Here is a 27,660-nt window from a genome sequence, read left to right as displayed (position 1 = left end):
CTAGAGGACCTCAAACTCAGAGGGCTGGGAAGAAAACACAACTTTGAGCAGCCTGGGAAGTTTTTTAGACATGGCCATGCCCTCCAAGCCCTCCCACCCCACCCCCAAGGAACGTGTGAGTTGAAAGCAAAAATGCCAGCTGCATAGCCAGGCAGCCCGCAGCAAAACAAGGAAGGAAGCCATTCGACAAACACAGAGGACACCATCCAGGACCCTGGCTCTGTGCTAGGCTGCAGATACAACGGCCAGCAGAAAAAAAAAAAAACATCCAAACACTTAATTACAGAGTATAACAAAGATATGAAGGAAAGGTTCAGGGTGCTGACTCCACTCAGGACAAGATACTGTGTGCTCCTCAATGCTCCCATGGGCCTCACAAGCACCCCACTGGTTGAAGTACTGCCTGGCTGTGTGCCCATAGCATACATTTCAATGTTCACTGCTTTTGGAGGTGGGCCAGTGTGACTCTGGGCTGTCTACCCCTCCACCTGGTAGGCAGGACTCAGGGAAGTCACCAAAGAATGAATAGGCATTAAATGTGCTGGTTTAAGAAAAAAAAAAAAGCATTCCCAGAAGCAGGAACAACATGTTCAAAGGTCCTGAGGTGGGATCTCATGGAGCATCTTTGGCTCACAGAGATCAAGAGTGATGGTGGTAACATGAGAGAAGTAGGTAGGGGCCAAACCCTTAGGCACCAGGAGCCATAATCAGTAGTTTGGCCTTGATTGTAAGAGGAGTGTCAGGGGTAGGGAGGGTACAGCTCAGTGGCAGAGCACATGCTTAGCATGCACAAGGTACTAGGTTCAATCCCCAGCACCCCCATCATAAATAAATAAACAAATAAACCTAGTTACCTACCCTCCCTCAAAATAAAACAAAAAAAGAGTGGGAAACCACAGTCAGTGCTCCTCCCCTCCTGCCACCCACCCACACCCCTCCACCTGCCCCTGCGAACAAACGCCCTGGTGCTGCCTCCCTCCTCCCATCACTGGCCAGGGTGCCTCCATCAAGTCTTTTCTGGACTCCATCCCTTTTTCCCTCTTCCCAGTAGCATCCTATCAAATTGTGTATGAGATGTTTTCCCCTTTCCTCCCTGCCTCCTTACTTTCCACAGTAAAATCCTATTAAACAAAAATTGGCATCGAAACTATACTCTTACTTCCAAACTGCAAGGATTTCTTGGCTGCCCAGTGTGCCCAGCCCTGTGGTAGATGGAAGAGAAAATATACTCCTATACTCTTGAAAGGGCTTCTCATCTTGCCCTGAAGCTAGAGATTGCCTCTCAGAGGGGCACTCTTACACCCTGAGCCCTATCAATGGAAACACCACATGAATGCTCTCTCTCTTTCTAAACGTTCAGGTCCTCACACAGCAAGGAGTCAGTCTGGTGTCCAGTCAGTTCATCTGGTTAATGGCCTGAGGTACACAAGCAAAGACCACTGGACCTGGAGTCTAAAAACCTGGGTCTGTAATCTGGACCTGCTATTTTTTAAACTGTGTGTCCTTAAACAAATGTCTTGACTTCTCTGGGCTTTGGTTTCTTTGTTTATAAAATGGGGGTTAACAAGACTTCCTCTACCTACCTTGCCTATTTTATGAGGATCAGATGAGGCCCCACAGTGGCCCCAAAGGAGGGTCCTGAGACATGGACCATCCATGAGGACATTTTCACCACCTCACGCTGAGATGAGAAAAATAAGGACAGTGGAAGGAAGCTTTTTACAAAAGGGAGATGTATTCAACTTAAAGGATGGAATTCTTTGCACTGAAATTACATTTATTTTATTATTTTATGAAATGACATTAAAAAACATTTTTGCTTAGCAAAATAAAAAGATAACTACTCAATGTGGGGGAACTTAACTGGTCTGTGAAACCCCAGACCCTCCTGAATAGGGGAACCAGAAAGCCCTCTGCAGCCCCTGGGACTTCCAGTCTTCCTTCACAAGCCCCACCGCCTGGACCCCTGGCCTTCTTCTCTTGGCTTCTCATCTTGGCATTAAAGGCACAGAGTCTGGAATCAGACTGTTAGGGTTTAACTGCTGGCTGTGCTGCTCCCTTGCTGTGTCGATCTTGGCCATGTTGTTTGTGCTCTCTGTGCTATAACGTGTGTATTAATAGGGAAGATAAAACGTAAATCACGTAGGATGACGTACGGTACAGAGGACACCCCATGAATGCCAGCCATGACTATTACATTATTTTTCTCCCAGCCCAGCTCACCAGCTCCAGCTGCCTGTGCCAAGTCTCAAGCCATTATGCCCTCTACTTCTCTTTCTCCATCTTCAAAACCTTTCCGGATCTGCCTTTGGGGACTGAGAAGCCGTTGGCTTCTCTTGGAAAAAAAAATATATATATAGTACTGATCCCAAGAAGCAGAAAGAAGAGGGGCTTTAACTGGGCCTTTCTTTTTCACCTAAAAAAACTGCCCATTGACTTGCAAATAAGGAAGTGCTTTCAGGTTCTCAGCAATTACTTGCCACAGCTAAGCCAGTAGTCCAACTTGGAAGCCAGGAAACTAGGAGAGCTGGGTAGGGGCCAGGGCTTTTGGTTTGCTTGTTTTTTTAGGGTTTTTTATTTTCTCCCTCCTTTAACGGAGGCACTGGGGATTGAACCCAGGACCCCATGTGCACAGAGCATGTGCTCTACACTGAGCTATATTCCCCACCTCCCTGCTTGTTTTTTAAAGGGAAACTTTTTCTACTTTAATATTTCTTCCTCAGGACCCAGACTCACAATCCCTCCTACTCATGTCAGATACGAGTGCTCTCAGCCATTTGCTAAGAAGACAGCATAGCGCTGGTCTGTCTTGATTACAAGATTAAGGGGAGCTGGACCATGCACGTGTCCCAAAGGCTTTCCCTCCAGTACGAGAGAGCTCACAGTTGAGCCCTTGGTTGGGGCCAGCCCGTCCAGGTTTTAGCGTTAAGAAGACATAATGTGTAGCTCTGGACTTCTAGAGCAAACTGAAAATGCCAGCTAGTTCCCACCGCCACACTCCCGGGAGTCAGTGACTGACACCATCTTCAGAGCTGAGCAGAGGTATCGTGTTTTGCTCTTTTTTTTCTTTTCAGTTTTTTAAACTGAAGTATAGTTGATTTACAGTGTTGTGTTAGTTTCAGGTGTATAGCATAGTGGTTCAGTATTTTTGCAGATTATATTCCATTATAGGTTATTACAAGGTAATGGGTATAATTCCCTGTGCTATACAGTAAATCCTTGTTGCTTATCTATTCTGTGTAGTTTGTATCTAGGGGTATTAATCCCATACCCCTAGTTTGCTTCTCCCCTCCTCCCTCTCCCCTTTTGTAACCATAAGTTTATTTTCTATGTGAATCTGTTTGTTTTGTATACACATTCATTTGTATTATTTTTTAGATTCCAGATGTAAGTGATATTATATAGTGTTTGTTGAACTCATTTTAGTAAGCATAGTATTCTCTAGATCCATACATGTTGGGCAAATGGCAGTGTTTTATTCTTTTTATGGTTGAGTAATATTCCAGTGTATGTGTGTGTATACAGTATCTACAATTTCTTTATCCAGTCATAAGTTGTTGGGCACTTGGGGTGCTTCCATGGCTTGGCCATAGCAGTAAATAATGCTGTTGTGAACACTGGGGTGCATGTATCTTTTCAAATTAGTGTTTTCACTTTTTTAAGCGTATATGCCCAGGAGTAGAATTACTGGATCCTATGGCAGTTCTATTTTAAGTTTGTCAAGGAACCGCCGTATTGTCTTCCATAGTGGCTGCACCAGTTTACATTCCCACCAACAGTGTAGGAGGGTTCTCTTTTCTCATGCCCTTTTGCTCTTGCTTACCTGTGGTATCTGCATAATTGGAAGGTGGAATTTTCTAAGCAAAGGCGCTTCCGTATTTCTTTCATGCTTTGAATGCACAGGCTTCTAAGCGTTTTTGTTAGACTCTCTACCATTTTCGTCCCTAAAAAGCAGGCACAGGGTTTTGCCTTTCAGAGTCGCCCCTTCATCTGTGGTTTCCTAGGTTCTCCCCTCCTCCCTGTGTTGTCTGCACCTTCAGCTGGTGGCGGGGTGGCTCAGCAGGCCATCAGTGTCCCCAGGAAAAAGAGGAAACAGGTCTCTCCCAACATCATAAACCAGAATCCTAAGCGTCACCCTGACTGGACAGCTATTACCCCCTGGAAGGTTTTGCTGCCCTTTTGTAATCGAACGCCACCTTAAAGCTGAGCGCACCTGAAGGCCCCGCCTCCTCCGCAGCCCTGACTCCTCCCCTCGGGGCTCCTGCCGAACGTTGTGCTCTGGTCACTGCCACGGACGACGGAATGGATCTCCAACCTGTTCAACAACAGAGGGGGAGGGTATAGCTCAGGGGCAGAGTGCCTGCTTAGCATGCATGAGGTCCCAGGTTAATAAATAAATAAACCTAATTACCCTCCCCCTTCCCAGAAACTTTTAAAAAACAAAAACAAAAACAGAACAGCCCTCCCGGTTCGCTGACTCCTGCTCAATTCCCACAGGAGACTGGGACACAGTTACTGAAGGAGGGAACAAATGAGCAAACTTCTGCGTCTGCACAACCGCATCCTCTCCCGGCGTGTCCACATTTTCCCATTCTGTTTCCCCTGTGCCCTGACTGGACTGTGGAACTGAGCCAAGTGCCATGACTCACACCGGGGAGGGGACAGTGGTGACTCTGGCCTCCCCAGAACAGGCCCTAATCGCTGAGCTAACTGGCCGCGGAGCACGAAAGTGCACTGGCTATACTGACTGCGAGTCATCATTGCTATCCAGGAATCCAGATAAGCAGAGATTGTGTTAATTATTACATAGAAATGAGTTACTCCCTCATTCTTTCAGACCCTGACGGGGGAACCAGCCTTTGAGAGCCACGGGCCATGCATGCAATGGGGCTTCAACTGAAGTAAGAACCTGTTGAACGTGTTCTTTGTTTAATTCAGTGCATGTTGTTTGAGCATCTGCTGTGTGCTGGGAAATGTTCTAGTCATGATATTTCAGTGAACAGATGAAATCACTATCCTTATGTGGAAGAAAGGCAGACAGTAAACAAATAAAGCATATTTAGAATGCCTGATACTATGAAGTAATAATACTTTGGAGGAAAATAAAGTTGGGGGATGGGCCAGAGAAAGAAGGGAGGAAGAGGTCTGGAATGTTCAACAGGGTGGTCAGGGAAGTGTTCATTGATGAGGGGACATTTGAGCAAAGGCCTGAAAGATAAGAGGGATCAAGTCCTGGAAATCGTTGGGAAATGGCTTTCTAGGCAGGAGGAGAGCAAGTGCAAAGGCCCTGCGGTGGGGTGGGTCCAGGGTGATGGAGGAACAGCGGGAAGGGCTGGGTGGCTAGAGCAGAATCAAAGTACTTGATGTTCTGGCCTAGGCTTGGCATTCAGAGCAATTTGAGAGAAGGGAACACACAACACAGTCCTTAACTTCAAAGAGGCCATGAGCCTTGAAAGCCACATGACAAATGCTAAAGTAATAGCACACTTAGGAATGACGGAGTCCCAGCCCATGCTGGGAAACTGGAGCAAGCAGAGAGGGCTTCAAGGAGCAGGTGGAGACCAGCTGAGAGGCACTGGCAGGCAGGGAGGAAGGGGGTGTGGGCGCAGTGCACGCTGTTGGGTATTCGTACTAAACAGCAACCACATTCTCTGTGGGATTGTTACAGTTTGAGATTTTTGGAGACATATCAACAGAGATTGATAATGTACAGGTACTTCCTCCCAGAAAGAGAAATTCCATATCAAAGCTTCCGTCTTTCCTCATTACAAAGGTCTTGTTGCTATGCGATAGGAATGTCTTCTAGCCGTGAGTGGGGAGTTGTAGCAGACGGAAAAGACTGACCAGCCAAGGAGCTGGACTGCCCAGAGCAGCCTCTGCTGTGAGATTCAGGAGCAGCCCTCCCCCTAGAGCCCTCAAGAGCTCTCTCTGCCACAGATTTTTCCTGCTTAGCTTTTGCCTCCTGTTCTAAGGCAAATGGCCTTAAGAGGACACATTTATACCTTGGGGTTTCCCTTAGTTTGTTTTGTTCATCCATTTATTGGTCAGTTTGCTCAGCAAATACTCTCAGCCATCATTCCCAGGTTGTCAGTAGCTACCTGTGTGACTCCCACCCCTAGAGAAGTTGATAAATCAGTTTTAATAACAGCCCAGGAATTTAAGATGCCATATAGGCACAACCAGAGAGATGTGGTCCCACCCTCTGCCACAGCCAGGGCCAGCTCCCTAATTGATGAGTCCTAGTGCAAAATGAAAATACAGCATCCTTTGTTCAAAAAACAAGGGGAAGTGTCATCAAAGGCACTAAAGATAAAACTTTTTCCTTTCTTCGGTGGTCTCTCTCTGCTCACCCTTTCATGGTTTTCCCTACTATTTAATGTTGTGCTTTCTCAGCACAGGGATTTGTGTAAGATGACTGCAGAGCCCCATAGGTGCAGGGGTGGGGTGGGGGTGCACTGCCCCCTGGCTGCTCCAGCTCTGGGGTTCCTCCTCCAGCCAGCCACCAGACTGACCTGCCATGCTGCAGGCAGAACCCACAGTGGATGGGAGAGCCCCAAAGGGTTAAATCTCTGTGCCAGGACATGCTCAGTACTCAGATACGGGGTGGGTGAGAGGCTCACCTCTGATGTTACCTGTCAAATGCACTTGAGGCACTGCCAGACCAGGGCAAGGACAGCTGCCACTGTGCCTCTCCCTGAAGTCTGCAGGGTGCATGTGCTCAACCTTGTGCAATTCTCCTTATGCCAGTACCCAGGCAGAGGGTGGCAGCGATGTGGGCAGAGACGGGGAAGCCAGGTGTGGCTGAGGGAGCCAGGGAGCAGGGAACAGACAGCCGAACACCCATCACAGAGAAGCAGGGAGGCTGCAAGAGACAGACCTTGGATGAGTGAGGCTCCAAGCCCAAGTGCACGCTTCCTTGCTCCATCGAACTTCACTTACAAAACATAAATTCAAAGATAACATTATTAAGAATGGTGGAATTGGGGAGGAGGGTGTAGCTCAGTGCTACAGAGCATGCTTAGTATGTAGGAAGCCCTGGGTTCAATTCCCCAGTTCCTCCATTAAAAAAAAAGTTAAATAAATAAACTTTTAAAAAAGGATGGTAAAATTATTCTTAAAAATCATCTTCTTTTCTAATTCTTAAAATGATTAAAGAATCAAGACTGTGGCCACAGAGCACTAACCCCAAGAGCAGGATAATTTCAAGCGCGGAGTCCTTCAGAGCATCTGTGACCACTGGTTACACACCCAGTGGTTACACTACCACTTTTGATGCCTAAGTCTTCCAGTTTAGGTTTTAGGTTTAGGTCCTTAGCATAGTCTCTTGCTCCCACTTGCCCCCATCAGAGCCGAGACGGGTCCTCAGAGTGGCATTAGAAGAGGTGTGAAGCTCCCCACCGCAGTGATAAAACACCAGTGAAGGCCTATGAGTGTGGTTGAGCGTCTTCAGACCCAGATCACCGCCACCTGATCAGCTTCTTCCAGATGCAGAACAGCAGGGTCCTGGGAGTCTGGGTTGTTTGTGTCAAAAGTAATAACTTGCATTTTATTTGCTTGTAAAAACTGGATACACTTCCATTTGCCAGCCTCAGAAATCAGAACCATGTTTCACATGCCCCACTGTACTTTGAGAAAGGCCTATAAACCTGTCAGCACTTACTTTTTCTCTCCCCAAGGTGAAGTTTAACCCTAATCCTTTATACCACTGATTCCTGCAGAGTCCTGTTGGGAACCTCTTTTCCTTTGAGCTTCATTTCTCATCCTAAAGGATTTGATGGATATATACCTACTCTTCATTATGGAAGGTTTTGAAGGCCTCTGAAGAAAATGGGAGCAGGTTTTGTGTTAAACATTATGAAGGAAGAGAGAGAAAATAGTAGGAAAATTTTCACTTTGATTTCAGAATTGATTTGAGGAGTTTTTCCAGCTTCCCAGGAATGAAAAAAAAAAAAAGTCCCTAAGCAGGGAAGCTTGTTTTAATAACCAGACATAACACCAAGCAACTGAGAACATTTAAGCTGAGTTATTTTATCACGTAAGCAATCTGAATAAATCCCAAGTCTCTGCTGGGACCCCTTCTCCTACATCTGCACAGATATGGGCACCAGTAGGACTGGAAACTGTGAAAGAGCCTGGCCACAGTTGGCAGCGGAGCAGAAAATTTCCTTCCAAGGGCTCATTGGCCTAGAGACTTTGTAGGGCCAGGAGCCAGCAAGAAGAGCATGGCGGACCCTTCCTGGTGCCCAGAGCCCAGACCACATGCCTGCACCCCCTCAGAGTCTGGCAGAGTCTCTGAGGGAGGCTTTGGGAGGTGCTGCAATCAAGTGGGTGTGGTTTGGAGCCACTGTTCTCTGAGTAGTTATGCCCATGTGACTTCATTTGCTATTGAGGCAGGAGAAGCGAGAAGCAAGATATACCTGTTTCCATTCAAAACCAGCAGACACTAAGGGGTGCTTTCTGAGGGGGTGTGGCATTGGGGAAGCCAGCCCATAGCTGATTTGTCTCCCACCTGGCGTGGAAGGTCCCTGCCTCGGTCTTTGCCAGATATGGGGAAAGGACTTAGGAGTCATCCTTGGTTTTGCTGAGCTATACACGCTGTAGCCAGCAGAGGGCAGTACTGCATTTCAAAGTGGCAGTTTTAAGACCTATTAAAAATTGAAAGAATTTGAGCCCCCTCCTCACTCCTCATCCCTCCACATCCATATCCTTTGTTACTTCTCTAGAAGAAAGGCCTTGTTTTCTTCTGTTTCCTAATTCTCAGAAAGCTTAAAGAAATTCTGAAATGAATCTGTGACTGTTGTGAGGGAAAAAAGATTGCCTTCAATGGGAGGGCCTTGAGCAGAATGATACCATCCTAGACACCGCCATCACCACCTTTCCCCGGGGCCAAGGCCAGCTGGACTTTCTTTGTTTCCTTCAATGTCCTGAATACAGTCTCTCCTCTCTGGCCTCTCATGGTCATTTTAAGCTTGCTCTTTAGTTTTGTAATGCAAGGCTTTGCTGCGTATTAAAAAGGAACGTCAGGCCTCATTGAGCAGGTAGGGAAAATGTTTCAAGGGGTAGAGAGCCTTCCCAGCATTCCTGACATCAATCATACCTTGAAGGCAGGTCAGGCCAGGTAGAGTCTGAGTCTGAATGTCTGGTCCCTGAAGTACCAGCGGCTCTAACCTGAGCTCCAGGACCCAGCTCTCCATAGTGGGGACAGTAATGGTTTCCAAACTCTTCCCTAATTATGCCTGTAGTTAAACCTAATGTAAATTTGCTTTAGAAGTCCCAGAGAATTTTCTTTATGGGGCATGTTTTCCTTCACCCCATCCCCATCCATAATTAGCCAGATTTTGGCCCAAGCCACATGCTGGTATTTGGCTGTGAGACCGCCCTCCTCACCCCTTCCTCTGCCCCTGGGCTCCTTCCAGGAATCAGTGCCCTTCCACAGGCTCAGAAAGAACCTCAGGTGTGTTTCCTCCCAGAGCTTACCTCTGCGTCTCTCATCTCGTAGGGGGTGGTTCTCCACAAGAAGACCTACTGAATCACCATTTATAACAAGATGTTCACATTTTAACAGGGAGGAAATATTCAAAGGAGTTGAATTCTAAAGGTGGGGCTCCTAGCTTTGAGCAAAGACATATGGAAGTAGAGGAGACTAGACCGCCACATAGGTAGCTGCCTCCTCTCCCCTCACTGAAGCCAGCCTTGAATCTAACCAGATAATATAGGGCCAGACACACCTGGCCAGTTTTGGTAAGCAACCACCTCTGCCAAGCACTGTCTCTTCCACAGAATCCCAGATGATCTTATCACAGAGGCTGCACTCTCTGTTGTCTGTTCAAGCACAGAATCACCTCTGATAACCTTTGCAGGTGATCCTGAGCTCAGTCTGTCCTGAGCAGCTCCTATATATTACATACTGGGCTAAATTCTGAAGAGGGTACAGTTAAAGAACCCATGGTCCCTCAAGGAGCTTTTCATCCTCCTCCTCCCAAGAGCGACTTTCCTTCTTCAGGTTTTTCTCATGGAATTTTAATGGGTCACTTCAGTAGTCCCACTCCATTGAGCAACAATGCATCTTTGTTAGGCTGACATCAGACTTCATTACACACTCCCACTCAAACTTGGCATGTAATATTTACATATGTACTGGCTCTCACCAAGGAACTCAGAGCCATTTATGGACCTTGTCTCATTAGCTCCCACGGGAGCCCTAAAGGTGGAGGAGAAGAGTCATTCTACCTGGGAACAAACAGACCGGAAGAAACTTCCAGGGCTTCCCTGGTATAAGAAGAGTTGTCCAAGGTTAGTCATGGCCATCAATCTGTGCTCTGTAGACAACACTTTGAGTTGATAATTCTAGGGCCATTTTGTGAAACTTGCATGTGCAGGGTGATAATCCTCACTCAGGAGCCAATGTTTTCCTATTAAGTTAATAAGGCAGATTAGAACATTGTGAATTCTATGGCAGGGAGTCCACATAAGGACCAAGGCTTAATAGCCTGTTTCGATGGCTGTCCAGACTTAAGTCTTGCAAGCTCTAGGGGGTTAGCATAGGGTCTCCGGTTAAAAACAGAAATGAGAACCACCTAGACATTTTTATTAAAATGGCAATTCGTCATCATACAAAAATATGAGGAGAGGTCAGAACCCAGGTGTGTGACAGCACCTTTGGGGACAAGGAGTGGCCAGGAGCCTGAGGGCAAGTGCACAGTGAGAAGTGAGAATTGGAGAACCACGCAGGTCCTGTGACTTCCAGGAGACTTTTAGACTTTATTCTAATGGTTCTCTAAAGAGTTTAAATAGGAAAGAGACCTGATTAGGTTTACATTTTGAAAGAGTCACTCGGGCTGCGATGAGAAGTTAGAGAGGCCAGAGTAGGTGCAGGGAGTCCAGGCAGGGGGCAGTCACCTGGCCCAGAAGGGTGGCAGTGGAGGCAGAGAAAGTCCATAGATTTGAGAACTACTTAAGAGAGAATATCCAAGGGAGATGCAGAGAAAAAAGGCTCAATACTAGAAATTGGATTTCCTGTTATAAACTTTGGCGTCTATCACAATTCTATAACCTTTGAAACGCCAGGTTTCAGGGAAGATAATAAAGGGAGACACTAACATTTGAATTCTCAGGTTCCTACCATGTATCAGGCACTCCCTCAAGCTCTTATAACCCACAGGTTAATATGGACTTTGGAATAAGAAGGATTCCAGTTCTGCATTTATCGCCTATTTGATCTTGGATAATTTACTTAAGCTTTCCCATCTATAGAATGGGATTAATAATGTCTTTCATTCAGAGTTGTTGTGGAGTTCAAATACATATGAGACAGTTAATATAAGGTACTTAGGATGAGGCCTGGCACGTACTAACATTCAGTAGATGGTAACTGCTACTCTAAGTACACATTATCTCATCTAATCCTCCCGTTACCCCTGGGATGTAGAAACTATTGGCTCTGTTTTATGAATGAAGAAACTGAGGCTCAGCAAGTTTAAGTCATTTACCTAGAATTTTCACTTCTCACCCATAGTGGTTCACGGTGGAGTAATAAGAATCAGATTTACCCTCTCACTGTGAACAACGACACATAGAACAAATGTTATTAGATGTTGGACAACAGGCAGCACAAGTCTGTGACCCCTAAGAGAAGGGAAACGAACGAAGTAAGGCTTGTAATTGCCCTGGTCTTCTGTCTGGAGACACATTCTAGACCACGGCACAGGGAGAGCCCAGTGGTCTTGCTGAGTTGAGGAGAGAGAGCTCAGAGTTCGGGGCGGGGGATGGAGAATAACTGGAATTTGTAGGGCAGAAAGGATGGGGTTACAAAGAATAAAGAGCTTGAGGGTCCCCTTGAATCTTTGCTCAATAATAAGGTATACACGAATAGAGTGAAACTGTGAAAACACACAGATGAGAAATGGAAGCTTAAAAAAAAAAACCCAAATGCAATTTCTGGCAGTGGAAATAACAGCAGACTAGATAATACAAAAAAAAATTTACTAAACTTGAGATATAGCAATAGAAACCAGCCAAAATGAAGGAGAGAGAGGAAAAAGACTTAAAAAAAATGAACAGAGCCTCAGTGATTGTGGGACAATATCAAGTGATTTAACATAATTGGAGCCTTCCCAAAACAAGGGTGGGCAGAAAAAATATTTGAAGAAACAATAGCCAAAATTTTCCCAAATTTGATACTATTTAAAGTAAAACATAATAACAATTTCTTATGGGGTTTATAACATATGTACATGTAAAACGCGTGATCACAAGAGCTGAAAGGATGGGAGAGATGAAATGGAAATGTATTGTTGGGAGGTACTTCAATTTCATGTGGAGGCGTGTAATAACATTTAGAAGTATTCTGGGAGACACCGTTTAGCCAAGGTTGTGCATATGGTGGCGACGGGATTCAAATAAAGGATTCTAAATGGCAGAGTTTTACATGGAGAAAAAGATGGGGGACCAAACTCACAGAGCCTTAGAGTCCTACATGCTCCAAGACAGAGTTTTACCAAAGACTGTGGGAATTAAGCTCTTTCATCCCTGTAGTGGGTGGAATTATGTCCCCTAAAAAGATATGTTCAAGTCCTAACACTCCTACACCTATGAACGTCGCCTCATTTGGAAATATGGTCTTTGCAGATGTAATCATGTTAAGATGAGGTCAGACTGGATTAGGATGAGCCCTAAATCTGAGGACTGCTCTCCTGGTAAAAAGAAGGAAATCTGGACACAGGGAGAGAAGACACACAGGGAAAATGCCATGTGACAGCGGAGGCAGAGATTGGAGTGATTTTTTTCCGGAAGCTGAGGGATACCAAGGACTGCCACAACCACCAGAACCCGGGAGAGGCAAAGAAGGATCCTCCCTACAACCCGCAGACAGAGCAGAGTCTTGCCAATATCTTGATTTTGGACTTCTGGCTTCCAGAACCCAGAGAGGATACATTTCTTCTATTTTAAGTCACCAAGTGCGTGGTTCTTTGTCCGGAGGTCCTAGGAAACGAATCTAATCCCTATAACTTTCTTTTCCCTGATGTCCCCCGGTCTTTACAAGGTCAGAAAGCTCTGGAGGGGCCCAGGTGTGAAGTGAATGTTGAAAGCAGGGCTCTAAGTTGACAAAATAAACCAGCCTCAGGACCTAAGAGCCATCAAGGAGGGAACTGGTTGGACTGGTTTTCTTATAAAACTCAGTGACTTTAATCCCAACCAGGTCGAATTTTAAAGTTAACTGATTCAGTGAGGAGGCCTGGCCAGCTGAGTGGTGTGCGTGAGGCCCGGCACTAGGCTCACCGGGGAAAGTCCGAGGAGTCAGATGCCCTTTGTCTCTAAGGAGCTCTTTCTGATAGGACTCGCCTGCTTGCAAGGTGTAATGGAACAGGTAAGTGATTAGTCAGGGTGTGAGTAAGAGACTGCAGGGGCTCAAAATCAAGAGAGTGATTCATTTCCCCTGAAGGAGGATCAGTTAGACCGCTTGGAGGAGGAGGAGGACACATTCACCAAATAATGCCCAACTGTGGAGTCCACAGCCCAGACGAGAAACCTGCCTCATGAGTAGATTAGAGACAAGATGAGCAGAGGAAAGCAAATCTGCCAGGAATGTTGGGGTTTTTCTGGGGGCGTGTTTCCCCAACAATTAGATGATGTTTTCCGCTCAGTGGAGAGGTAAAAACCTGTCCAGCCCCTGCTGGAGTAGTGAGCAATTCTGGGAACTTCTTCTTTTCCCTTCTGGTATTCCATTGAAAGTCAGTGTTCCTCATCGCCTTCTGCAGAGGATGGGGAAGGTGGAGAAGGTACGGGGTCGGGGGTTGGGGGGATGTGGAACTGCTAATGATCCCTGATCAACTACATTTTGTTGGAGAGCTGGTGGTGTAAGGAGGGGGCAAGTCCTTGTCTAACATTTGCAGTTTCCAGGGTGAGAATAAAGCCTGCATGTCAAAGCTCCAACCACGTTGCCAATAAGTGAGACCCCTTGGCCTCAGTTGGGCCTCCCCAGTGCTGTGGACCACAGTCTGGAAAAGGGATCATGTCAGCCCTGAAGGCAGACTTGACCCTTTTGAGCAAGGAATTTTGATGTCCAGGATGTGGTATAGTAGGGAGGCAAGGGCTCCAGCGGGCATATTCTCTTGTCCTTGTTGATCCCTTACCCCATGAGAAAGGACATGGCTGGAACAACCAAGAGCAGGACCCTCTAAGGCCTGGCACCCCAAGCTGACTGACCCTTAGATTTACCCAAGTCTAAGGTGGAACTGGGCAGGAGCACTCTTAAACTCGACATGAACTGATATCAAGGTTTTTGGTTTTGTTCTGGTAGCTGGATTAACTAATACCAATCATCCTAATAGACTGAATGAAGAATTTCATGACAGGTAACTTGTCTGAGGCAGTGGTTCTCAACGGGGGGGGCAATTTTGCCATCCAGGGACATTTGGCTATGTGTAGAGACACTTGAGTTGTCACAGTTGGGGGATGCTACTGGCCTCTAGTGGCCAGGATGTTGCAAAATAGCCTACTACCCTACAAGGACGGGACAGCCTTCCTCACCCCGCAAACAATGATCCAGCCCCAGACAGCAATAACGCTGAGCTTTGATACATGAAGTTCTGTGTCTTGAGTATGAGCATTTGGACGTGCCGTCCGCAGGACGCTGAGCCTGGAAAGTAAACGATCACAAGCAGTCAGGGCTCCTAGGGACGGACCGAGAATGACTGCTTCCAGAAAAAAAAGGGGTCAGTGTCGGCAGAAAAACGACTTGATGGTGAACTTGGGACTATACTATCAGCCTCAACAAATGGACTTGAGGCCCAGCCACTGGCCATGCCAAGCTCCCCTCAGACCAACAGCTCCTCACCCATGGATCCCTTTTCCTTGTGCAGCTTTGCTGCCACCACCCCCACATCCCTTTGTCTTTGGTCTTTGCAGGAGCAGCTCTCCATTCAATCAAATCTCCAAGAATTAAACCAGTTGGCTGTGTTTTCTTTGCAATTTAATACCAAGTCTCACAGTGTCTACTTTTCTTTTATCAGGCTATATACCTCAGAACACAATCAGAATTGGGACTTAGTCTGTGTGGTCAACAGAGCAACCAGTACTATCTCCCCAGAGCAGCCAGGAGTCCAGAAGGGATGCTATGGGCAACATTTTATTAAATGTTTCTGGCTTCCCTCGTCTGTATCATAAGGCCTGGGATCCCAGCAGTTCTGAGGTCTAAAGGCTTTTTAGGCTCCTAAAACTTTCTCTATTTCCAATAATATTTTTCTCTGAAACTTCCCCAGTAATTAGTTAAGCAAGAAGGAAAAGGTATATTTTTATTGATACAATCCTTGCTTATTCTAGGAGGAATCCTCCCGTTTTAGAAATCACCAGCTTCTTTTCTCCCACTATTCTTCATTCATTCATAAATATTTATCTGACGTCTACTTTGCCCCTTAGCACAGGGGGTCTGTGGTGGTGAAGGGCCATTTTCCTGTATGACATTACCCAGGCTGACTGCAAGATTTGACATCTCAGTCAGGAAAGAGAGTAAAGTGTTAACGAAATACAAATACGTACCATGCAATTTCACCAGTGTAAAACAATATTCGGGAAAATAATTCTTTATACTTCAGTTACTTGGGTGATGTACAAAGGAGACTTAAAAATAGGAAGGGAAAAGCAGGATTCTGAGTGACTGGTTGTTTTTAAAAGCACCTTGATCTGGTGCCTTTCCTACAAGTAAATAGTGAGCCTATCTTTCAAGATCTGAGAACTGCTGGTGAGCGTCAGCTTTCTGGAGAAATAGAACAAAGCTTTCTTTCTGCAGTAAGAATATATTAGCTTAATGTTGCTTTTTTAAAAAAGTTTCCACTGACCTTAAAAACACTGAAATATAAGAAACTGGATTCTGGAGTTTGAGAATGTGGGAATCCGAGTGTCGTGGACACACGGCCACACCGACAACAAAAACAAAAGGGAAATGAGAAAACGGGGCAGATGCCTGAAAGACTAGGAATCCTGGTCTCTGCAGGGAGCCCAGGGGACTGCCAGGAACCAGGCCCCATTCGTGCCACGTGACCATTCTCTCAGCCTTCCCTGAGGGCCTGGGGACAAAGGAGACAGGAGGAGACTTGAGGACAAAGAGCTGTAGAAACCAGCCCTAGGGTGAGAGTTTCTGCCTTTGTTTTTTATCTCACTCTAAGGAAGTTAAAAATTAACCCAACTTTGTAAAAGGACTCTGTAAAGGCTGTGAGGACATTGAAGGGTCCCTGCTCCTCCAGTCTGACCGCCTTGCTGAGACAAGACTGCGGAGGAGAAAGGCTTTCCGGTCAAGCTCAAACCCCCAGCCCCTCCCTTCAGATCTTTCCTTCCTGTCAGGATCTCCCCTCCCACTCGCCTTCCATCTCTGGGCAAACCTCCTCTCCCTGCCTCCATCTGAGCATTTGTGCCTTAAATTGCTTGTGCCTGGGCTGAATGCATTATAGAAGAGAAACTGTGCAAACATGAGTGCCACCAAACAGCCAAATGGTGGGAAAGGAGATCTTTTTTTGTAATTCAATGTTTAGAAAAATGCAAACATCATGATAATGAGATGAGTCAGGAAACAGGAGGAAAGCAGGGCAGAGTTCCTGGTCCCTGCATGGCAGTGGAATTCATTTCCTCTGGGTACCGTGAAACTGTTTCCTATAGCTTTATATTTATGAAGACATTCATTACTTGGAATGTTTGTGAGTTTCTCCTCCCTCCTCTCGCCCACCCCGCACCCCCTCCCCCGCTGAGAGCTAAATGCAGTTTAGAAACCAAATCCGTGGTGAGCAGACTATGAATTTAAGTTTTGGAGAAAAGGAATAAAAATCGCAGTTCTACAGCTCGACGTTGAGTTTATCTGCCTAGTCTTCTTATTAGTGGTTTTGTCTTGGACTCCCACCTGCTCTCTTCCCCTCTGATTTCTCTTCTGGCTGAAGGAGAGGAAACGGAGTTGCAGGCTCTTCTGATCCTTTTCTGATCTTAGAGTGAGGATGTCCATTGATGAAGTCAGTCTCTTAAGAGTGCCCTGGTAGGCGAAGATAAGGAAACAACATGCCATGTTTTCTTTGGTTGCTTATTAGTGTGTCATGAACTCTAAATGCACTATTTTCCTTTCCTTTTTATTTTTTTTTTGAAATTGAGATGTTATTTACAAACAATAAAATGCACAGATCTTAGGAGTAAGGTTTAGGGAGTTTTGACAAATGCATACACTAACTTGCATCTTTATCAAAATAAAGAACATTTCCATTACCACCACCACTCCCACAAATTTCCTTGTTCCTTTTCCCAGTCAGTCTTCTCCCAACCCGACCTTGTCCTGGGCAATTTTGTTCTAATTTCTGTCACTTTAGATTAGCTTTGCCTGTCCTAGAATTCCATGTAAAGGGAATCATACAGTATGTACTCTTTTTACCTGAATTTCATTGCTTAGCATAATTCTTGAGATTCATTCTTGTTGTTGCAAGTATGTGCAGTTTGTTTTAAAGATATTTGCTATTTTTTTCTTTAATTTTATCTTTTTTTTTTTTTTTGGCTGAATCCTGGGGTGGAGGGAGAAACAGGGTCATTGAAACCCCCAAGGAGGAACAGAGAAGAAGATGAGAGTGTGTAGGAGTGCATGGTGTGAGATGAAGATATAGTTAGTCAAGGGATGCAGCATCCACTCAGTCCTTAGGGTGTGGCCCTGCCTCCCTGCCCAGCCTCACTGAGCCCTGGTCACTCCAGTCTTCTTTCTGCTCCTCCAGCCCGCTGAGCTCTCCCTTGCCCCTCCCCACCTCTGCAGGGTTTTGCCATTGCTCTGCTCCTTGTCTGCAATGTTCTGCCTCAGTTTTGTCTCATTAATATCTACTCATCCTTCAAACATCAGCATCATCACTGCTCCCTCACAGAAAACTTTACTGACCCTACCAGACAGGTCAGATCCTCCTGGAGTCCCAAGTATGTCTCCTCTACCCCAGCATTCATTTTAGTGTATAATTATTATCTCTTGGATTAGCATGAGCTAATCATTTCCTAGCAGGGAGCTTGGGTCTAGGATTGTGTACAGGGAAAGTACGAGAGAACCTAACATCCCACTCTGGGGTGCAGATTAGGTGGAGCACCCCAACTGTGGAGGGCTGTGACAGATGAGGGGTGGAGCACAGACATAGAGCAGAAGTCCAGTGGGCTGGGCACCTGTTGGGTGAGGCCAGGAAATGCCTAACTGGGCCATAGTGCATTGCGACACAATCTGAATTGATCTGTAGCATAGAGCCTTCACAAACTAACCCAGTGCTGCTGGGTATGAACCAAGCTATTAAAGTGAATTTCCACCTGACCGAGGCAGACAGATGACTGGTCCAAGGTTACACCCAGAGCCCTGTCTGAGGGGCGACTAGGAGCTAGGTCAGTGCTCTTTGCCGGCTGTTCTACTTTCAGAAACAACTGCCGATTTCGTTGCAATTGCAATGAGAACCAAGGAAGGGAGCAGAGGGGAAACAATTTGGGAGGGAAGCCGGGGGCTTTATTAACTCAAGTTCTCATCTGGATTTGCCCTCAAAAATCACAACAGGGTGATGGGGTGATGTGGTGTGGCCCTTGACTCACAACCAATACAGCTTCTGAATTCTGAGTGATCTGTACATGAACGTACCTGTGCCCGTGTGTGACACATCTATGCTTCAGTGCTTCTGTGTATAAAATTTCAGGAGTTTTTCCTATAAATTGTCAGCTAGGGTGATGGGCAGGCATCCAAAGTCAGCAGCATCCCAAAGAGAGTGGGAAGGTCATGGCTACCAGAGAGGGTCCTCCCTCCTCTACCAACTCCCAGCAGGAAGCAGACAGGGAAGGTTCCTGTGGTTGCAAGGACTTCACTGCTTTATTACTTTCATTCTATGGGTGTTTCTACAAGAAGTAAGCAAACTATGAAACATTATATAGCCTCTGGGTTAGAAAGTATGAAAACCAATTTTAAAAAATGAAGGTCCCTGGTAAAGATGAGTACCCAACTACAAGCTCCTTTGGAAACTGATCAGAAGCTACTAAGAGCCACAGCTTATGTGGTGCACAAATACTTACCTCCCTAAGTTTTGACTACTAAGACATAAACTTTAGGGTTGATAGCATTGACGCTGTGGGATATGGGGAGAGAGAATAGGTTTTGGCGTCACAGAGATCTGAGGTCAAGCCTCAGCTCCACCGTTCACCAGTGGGACTTGGGATGTTACTTAGCTTTCTTTCTTTCTTTATATTTAGAGGAAGTCCTGGGGATTAGGACCTCCTGCGTGCTAAGCACCTGCCTTGGGGTGTTATTGAACTTTGCTGAACCAGTTCTCCCATTTGGAAAATGGAAACAAGTGATACAGTCTTTGTGAACATTAAATAAGGGAATGTGAAGAAAACACCTGGGGGCATGTCAGAATGTTCATTTTCCCTTCTCTTCCTTTCTAAATGGTCCACCAAATTCACAAACTACTGAGGAAAATTTCTGACCAGTAGTCAAATAAGGCTCTGAAAACCCTTAAGAGTAAGAAGAATCTAAAAAAATTAGTCGAAAAAGAGAGAGAGCAGCCTGTTTTGTTAACATTCACAATCGTCTAGAATTGGGTAGTAGCCAAATCAACCCCAATTCTGTTAATTCCACGCACTGCAGTTATCAGTGTGGGTATCTGTCTTATCACTGTGGTTAGAAACTCCTTGACTGAGAACCCTAAGAACCCTGTCTTATTGAAACTGAATCTCCACAGACCTAGAGCCTCACAGTCTGATTGTTGATTAAGACAGAATCACTTCATCTTCCCTCCCCACCAAGTGGTTCTGAAATACCATTAGGTAATTTTGGATCCCCTTAAAGTTTACTCATAGGCCAACTTTCACATTTTGCCCCCATTTTATGCCCCAAAACAGGCATCAAATAAATTTACATGTGCTTTCAGATGGACTATTTCTACAGGGGTGAACCAGCTTGGTTGACATATAAGCTATGGCTGTCTCCTTATCTGTGCTTGTGTAATTTCACTGGTTAGCAATCTCCATTCAACCGACCTGCTGTATTCTTCTAGAAAGACTTTGTACCTAAGCATGGAGGCAGAGTGTGATGTCCTCCATGTCAAGATGGCTTACTAACCCTTCATCAGCCTGAGCTATTCTTTGAGCTATTTGCATCATTTAGATCCACATGCTGTTTTTTTCTGGGCTGTCTTTTTGACCAAAGAGGAGACAGAAATAGGTCCCTAACAGTGCTCCAACTGTGTGAGTCAGCTCACCACCCATTAGCTCCAAGCTGTATTCCAGTTCCATCAGCTGCTGACTATGTAGATTTGCTTTCTACAGGACTTTATACCATGATCACCAACATCACCACTACCGCTATTATAACCTGCTGCTAGTTCACCTAAGAAATCTTGTGTGGAAATGGAAATGTGGTCATTACTTTATAACAAGACTTCCCTATACACTTCTGGAAGTCCCTTCTCTTTTTTCACAAACAGGGAACCAACAGAGATGTGACATATCCTCCCTCCCCTCCTCCTCTATCCACATTCTTTGTTTCCTTCTTTCACTTCCTTCCACCAGTTCAAGGCAATGGTTCTCCCTCTTACTCACTCAGTGACTGCTGATCCTTAGCGCTGGGACAGGGGACAGCCCAGACTCCCCGGGACATTATCAAACTGGGTACATTCTGAGTCAGTATCGCACACAGTGGTGTGTGTTGTATACAGTTCAGCTGGACTATGACTCTTGATAATTCACTCATCCTGAGTAGGAGTAACAATAAAATGAAGTTTGTGACATTTAGTTCATTCTTTTCACACATCTCAATTTTCTAGGGACATCCCAGGAGTCCTTATTGGGACATACAGATAATTCCAGAAAGGAAAGCAATCTAAGTGTGCTTTATTTTTTCCCTTTGTTGTTTTCTTATCATGGCTTGCAAGCTGCCAGTGCTTTTGTTCTCAACCAGCAACATGAGAACCCAGGGCCAGGGTCCTGTTGGATCCTGTCCAGTTACCAGGAAAGGGAACTTCCTCACAATTGTGTATGTATGTCTGGTTGCTTCAGAGATGTCATTAAACATGAACACTGTCTGAAAAAATCTCTCAGGTTTCATCCGGGCTGTTGCCAACACCATAAATAACCCATCATAAAGACCCCACCCCTCTCTGATCCTGATAAGGCAAAGGTTAAGGTCCATCTCTGTTTGCCACACTCTTACTTCCTTCTGTCTGGGCCAGAACACACTTTCTAGAACCACCCAGTTCCTCTCTCAACTGTCTCTAAGAACTCTGTATTCCTTTTACACTGTTGAATGGTTAAGTCATACAAAAAGTAAATGCCCAATACTTACTAATGATCATAACCCAATCACTCAGGTAGTTGTTAGCTAAGATCAGTCACCCCATAGCCCCTACTTTACCATATCCTCCCAGAGGGAGCACTTCCAACCGTCCCGAGATTGCCACCACTACTACACTCCTGATGCTCCTGGGCCTTCCTACTAACTATTCAAAATCCACACAGCTTGGGCTGATTTCCCATCTCCCTCCAAGAGCCTGTCAGGCTGATCCTGTCCTGCTTTATATCTCATTTGGCTCAGTCACTGCCAGAAGAACAAGTCCTCTAGGTGACCTGGCATCAACATTGGACACTCACCCCGGAACTTCTGAGCTCATTGCCTAAGCTGATCCACCCCTCCCTGCCCTCCCCAAACTCTTCCACTGTGTCCTTTGCAACTCCAGATCCGACACCATTAAACACCCTGGTGGCCTCCTCTTCTTTGAACATTCCCTCCATCTCCTGGCTGTAAGTGAACCTGGTGGTCTCTGATTATCCCATGTCCTGAGCAGCCCTCCCAGGCACCTCAGGGCCAGGGAGTATAGTGGGTGTTCTGCTTGCCTCTCCCAAACGCTTTCTTTCCTTTCCTCCTTCTAAATATCCAGCACCTCTGAAGCCCCTCTTATTGCTTCCTGTCCTTCCAGCTCACTTACTCAAGAACTCCCATTGCCAGAGCTCTTCAACCCTGTCTGGCAGCTACTGGTAGCCACTTGCCCTCTCTTCTCTTCACTTCCAAATCCTGCTTAATCCCATGGCCCAGCATTTTCATCCCACTTTTGCAAACATCTTCCATAACAATCTTGTCCTTCTTTCTTCTGTTAAATTGGCCTGAAATATCCCATTCTGGTTGAACCCAACTTTCTACCTTCTCAGAGCCTGCACCCACGCAGATCCAAACTGTCATTGCTGGAGGAAATCACACAGCATAGCTGATGGATTTTCACTTTGAGAATTGGTGATCCTAAATGTCAAATGCACACTGCATACTGCCTGGCAAGTCCTATCAAGTTTTCCAGGCAAGTTTACTTTCTCACTCTAAAATGACCTTCTTCCTTTTTCCTTTTTTCCTGAAAATCTCCCACATTGCAAAGTTTTAAGGAAAAAATAGAATGTTTACATAGCTTCAAAGTATCTCCCCCAGAATTTATTATAACTCTGATGGTTTTTAACATATGTCCACAATTTCTTTTATATTCCTCCACTCAGGAGGTGGTATTTAGTGTCCCTCCCCTTGAGTGTAGGCTAGATACAGTGACTGACTCCAAATGAAAAGAGTATGAAAATGGAAACACAGCAACTTCCCAGAGGGAAAACCTGGCAGACACCGCCTAATACAAGTGATCCAAGTAATCCAAGCAATAAATTATCCAATAATTAGCCAATCATGTTGATATGGTGCTTCTCTCCTCACATTAGAATAAAGTTCAAACTCCTTACCATTCCTTAAGGCAGTGCATGAGTGGACTCCTGCCCTAAGCTCTTCCCCTTCAATCACCAAATTCCCATTGACCTCATTTCATTGTTTTCAGCATACCTGTGTGTAGTCCACACTTTTCTATCTTACCTACAGCAATACTGAATTAGGTTAGATGTGTTGCTGAAATCAAGGCCTACTGTTAAGGCAGTAGCTCTAAATCAGAAGTGGCATGCCTTCCCCAGAGGGTGTAAACGTATGCAGGCCTTTTTGGGTTGTCCAAATGACTGAGGGAACTGAGTGGGTAGAAGCTCATCTCCTTGAAATATTTTAAAGAATATCCTATCCAAAATTCCAATAGTGCCTCATGCTGAGATACCCAGTCTAAGGCATTCTTGTGTCTACAAAAAATTTGTAACAAAAATGTGTATAGCAACTTTATTCCTAATAGCCCCAAACTGGAAACATCCCACATGGCCGTCAGTAGGAGAACGGATAAAAAAAAAAAAAATGTCATAGGCATACAATTGAATTCTGCTCACTAATAAAATAGAACAAATTATCAACACATGGGACACATGAATCTCAAAAACATTATGCTAAGCAAAAGAACCTTTACACAAAAAAATTATATATGGTTTTATTTCATTAATATGAAAGTTCTAGTGGGAACCAGCTACATAATTTCCAGAGCCCAGTACAAAATGAAAGTGTGAGCTCCTTGTTAAAATATAAGAATTTCAAGATTATTACAGTAGAGCATTATACCAAGTGGGGGGCCCTTCTAAGACCAAGGGGTCTTATGTGACTGTGTAGGTTGTGTGCCCATGAAGCTGGCCTTGAGTGCTAAAATAGGCAAACTAATATATGGTGGGGGGAAAAACATCAGAATTGGGGTTGCATCTGGAGGGAGCAGGGATTGATTAGAAAGAGAAAAATAGAAACTGATTTCAAAGAGAAAAATGGAACTTTCTGAAAATGACAGTTATATTTATCTTGATAAGAATCATATCACAGGTGCCTGAATTTGTCAAACTCATTTAATGTTACACTTAAATTTCCTTCTTCTTATTGTTTCACCACACACACAAAAAAACCAACCCTCTAAACAAACACTGATCTCTAGTTAATTATATACATACTGAAGTAGTTAGAGAAAAAAATATGTACTGAAGTCTGCAATTGACTTGGAAATGCACCAAAATAATAAGACAGGTGGGTAGATAGATGGATAGGTATGTGACAAAGCAAGTGAGGTAAAACAGTAGTGGTATAATCTAAGACTGGATATCTCAACAATCTTGTCTCAAGAACTGATGGAAGTAGATACAAAATCAGAAGGAATTCACAAGATCTGAAAAATACCATCAACCAACCTGACCACTCCACCTCACAAAATAGTTATTCTTTTTAAGTGCCTGTAGAACATTCACCAGGATAGAGCATATGCTGGGTTATAAAACAAGTCTTGACAAATTCAGGATTGAAATTACCCAGAGTTTGTTCTCTGATCCCACTGAAATTAAATTTGAAATCAATGAGAAAAAAATATCTGGATAATCTCTAAATATTTGGAAATTAAACAACACACTGGTAAATAACCTATGAGTCAACAAAAAATCATAAGAGAAACTAAAAAATATTTTTAATTGAATGATAAATATAATGCAACAGATAAAATATGTGGAATACAGCTAAAACTGTGCTTAGAACAGTACAGGTTTAAATGGTTGTGTTAGAAGACAGGTCTACAATCATTGATCTAAGCTTTCACCTTAGGAAGTAAGAAAAAAGAGCAAATTAAATCCAAAATAAGTATAAGAAGGAAAATAATAAACATAAGAAAGAAAACCAATGAAATAGAAAACAGACAAGCAATAGAGGAAAATCAATAAAAATTAAAATCGGCTTTTTGAAAAAAGCAATACAATTCATAAACCTCTAGCTGGACTGGTAATTTTTAAAAAGGAGAGAGGATCCTATAAGTGGGATAAAATAAAAGATATCTTTACACATTCTACAGATATTAAAAGGATATAAGGGAATACTGAAAACAATTTTATGGCAATAAATTAGACAATTTAGATGTAATGGAAAAAATTCCTTAAAAGACATAACTATTGAAATAGACACAAAAAGAGAGAGAAAGTCTCCCTCTTTCTCTTCTGGTCCCAGGCGATTTGGGATCTCCCGGCTCCGGTGCAGACATGGCCAAGTCGAAGAACCACACCGCATACAACCAGTCCTGAAAACGCCACAGAAAAGGCATCAAAAAACCCCGATCACAACGATAGGAATCTCTTAAGTGGGTGGACCCCAAGTTCCTGAGGAACATGAGCTTTGCCAAGAAGCACAACAAGAAGGGCCTGAAGAAGATGCAGGCCAACAACGCCAAGGCCACGAGCACACGTGCTGAGGCCGTTAAGGCTCTCGGAAAGCCCAAGGAGGTCAAGCCCAAGCTCCTACAGGGCAGCAGCCACAAGCTCAGTCGACTTGCCTGCACTGCTCACCCCAAGCTAGGGAAACGTGCTCGTGCCCGCATCGCCAAGGGTCTCAGGCTCTGTCGGCCAAAGGCCGAGGACGAGGCTCAGACCAAGGCCACAGCTTCAGCTGCAGCTGCAGCTCAGGCTCAGGCTCCCAAAGGCGCCCAGGCCCCTACAAAAGCTCCAGAGTAGAGGCTTTCATCTGTTGATTTGAGGATATAAGGACTAGTGTGACCCCTGGGCTGCTGTCTGCATGGGGCTCATGTCTACCTGTGCTGTTTGTACAAACAAACCTGAGGCAGGATCAAAAAAAAAAAAAAAAAAGAAAGAAAGAGAAAGTGTCAACTGCCTGCCATCTATTAAAACACTGAATTTGTAATTAAAAATCTTCCTAGGCCCAGATGGCTTCACTGGTGAATGCTAACAAGCTTTCAAGAAAAAAATAACAGGAAATCTATAAAAACTCTTTGGAGGAGGAGGAAAGAACCCTTCCTAACTGATTTTAAGGCCAGCATTACCCAGATGTGATAGCAATTAAGAAAACTGCAAATAAAAATAATAAAAATCCCTCGTGAACACTGCTGTAAAACTCTTTAACAAAATATTAGCAAATAGAATCCCAGTTTTTAACAAAAAACTTAAGTGGTACAATATGCCCAAGTAAGGTTTATCCTTGGAATTCCAGGTTAATCTAACATTCAAAAATCAATGTAATTTGCCTTATAAATAAAATAAGGAAGAAAAACCATACAATTATCTCAATAGAGGTAGAAATTGCATTTGACAAAATTTAACATCCGTTTGTGATAAAAACTCTCAGGAAGCAAGACAGAAAAGAAATGTTTTTCAACCTGATAAAGGGCATCCACAATAAAATCTGCAGCTATTATAACATTTAATGGCAAACAACTGAGTACTTTCTCCTTAAGATCAGGAATAGGGCAGGGGCATCTACTTTCATCACTTCTATTCAATATTATACTGGAGATCCTAGTCAATGTGAAAAATAATATTTAAAAGTAACAAACAAAACCTTCTTTGAAAATGACATGATTATGTACAAATCAGATCCTAAGAAATCTACAAAAAACAAAAAAGCTGCTAGAACTAATAATGAATTTAGCAGGATATAAAGTCGATATACAAAAATAAATTGTATACAAAGCATAAAATAAGAGCAATTTTGAGCAGTAACAAATAGAGAGGGAGTTGAAGAGCTATAAAAATAAACCATATCTTGTATGTATACTCAGATACTATGAGTCAGATTAGTGTGGTGTTTGTCATTTATTTAATAATCATGCTTACTCAGTTTACTTTATTGAAATGAACAACTTAATAAACAGCTGTCAAGTTATAAAAAGACAAGGTTTTTCTTGATTAGGTACCAGATTTAGACCTAGCAATGGAACACTTTGCAAATAAAGCCACAATAACCAATTAGGGAATTCTTGGGAAAAGTATGTATAATCTGGGGGCTGGCAGTGTGCAACTTCCTGAAAAACATCCAAAATGCAGAAGATAACAAAAATCTGGTTAATTATTCCTGATTTGATAGTGCTACTCTTCTCACTTAGAGAAGTTTTGGAACAGATCACAAAGTTCCAAAATTAGGTCTAGCTCAGATTTACAGATTTAAAACACTGATAGGATTTCCTTAAGATGTCAAAAATCAAATAGTTAAATAGCTTATTTAATGTCCAAGTAAAATTCACATTATGCTGGTATTTACTGTAACAATGTGATTATTTGCATTAATCAACTGACCATAGGTGAGTACAACACATTTAAATTATTGCTCAATAAAAGAATAATGTTTGACCTGATATCTATTTGTAAAAATTAATCAAATCTAGTTGAATCTTTAAATTGCTTTTTCACTTGTCCTCTTTTGAAGTCTTTATCCGATGATTTAAGCAGAAAGACTTTTAAAAACAGGTTATAATGATACTAGAGCCAGCCAAAATAATATGAAAAACACTTAATATTTTAATAGTTTTTTAAAGCTTCAAGTTATTACAATTATTTTAAGAATGTAACAACAGCGTTTGCAATTTGAATTCATTTGCTCTTAAACAAATTATTGTCCTTTGTTTCTACCTTCCTATATTTTCGAAGGATTCATCAACATTGTTCTCTAATATTAATCAAAACTGGAATAATCTCAGTTCCCAGCATTTCGCTCTACGAAAACACTTTTTCTTATACCTTCAAGTGTTAAAAATGTTTATAAGAAAGGGAAAAGATTATTGAGACTAATTATAAAGAACACACGAATGTGCCATCCCGAGAGCTAGGAAGACTTTCTTTCCTTCTTTCTTTCTTTCTTTTTCTTTTTTCTTTTCTTTTTATTCTAGTTTCAAAGGAGTACAATTAAACGGCCATGTAAAGCTCAAAGTTCTTTTTTTATTGTGGTTGGGACGGGTTCTCCCGCTTCTCTTTATATTACATTTTACCTTC

At 43.8% G+C, this 27,660-nt stretch overlaps 1 protein-coding gene across 1 annotated transcript; it reads left to right on the top strand.

The window, feature by feature from the left end:
• Positions 1 to 2,551: 2,551 nt before the first annotated feature.
• Positions 2,552 to 26,955, top strand: LOC135323063 (large ribosomal subunit protein eL29-like). Its single transcript, XM_064494520.1, has 3 exons — positions 2,552 to 3,042; positions 4,838 to 4,901; positions 24,893 to 26,955. The coding sequence occupies exon 3, from the start codon at positions 25,051 to 25,053 to the stop codon at positions 25,390 to 25,392; it is 342 nt and encodes a 113-aa protein (XP_064350590.1). The 5' UTR covers positions 2,552 to 3,042; positions 4,838 to 4,901; positions 24,893 to 25,050; the 3' UTR covers positions 25,393 to 26,955.
• Positions 26,956 to 27,660: the final 705 nt, after the last annotated feature.

Source organism: Camelus dromedarius, chromosome 15, assembly GCF_036321535.1.
Source record: "Camelus dromedarius isolate mCamDro1 chromosome 15, mCamDro1.pat, whole genome shotgun sequence".
NCBI classification, from domain to species: Eukaryota; Metazoa; Chordata; class Mammalia; order Artiodactyla; family Camelidae; genus Camelus; species Camelus dromedarius.
The sequence above is the reverse complement of the archived record's forward strand: the minus strand, read 5'-3'. Positions and strand labels throughout refer to the sequence as shown.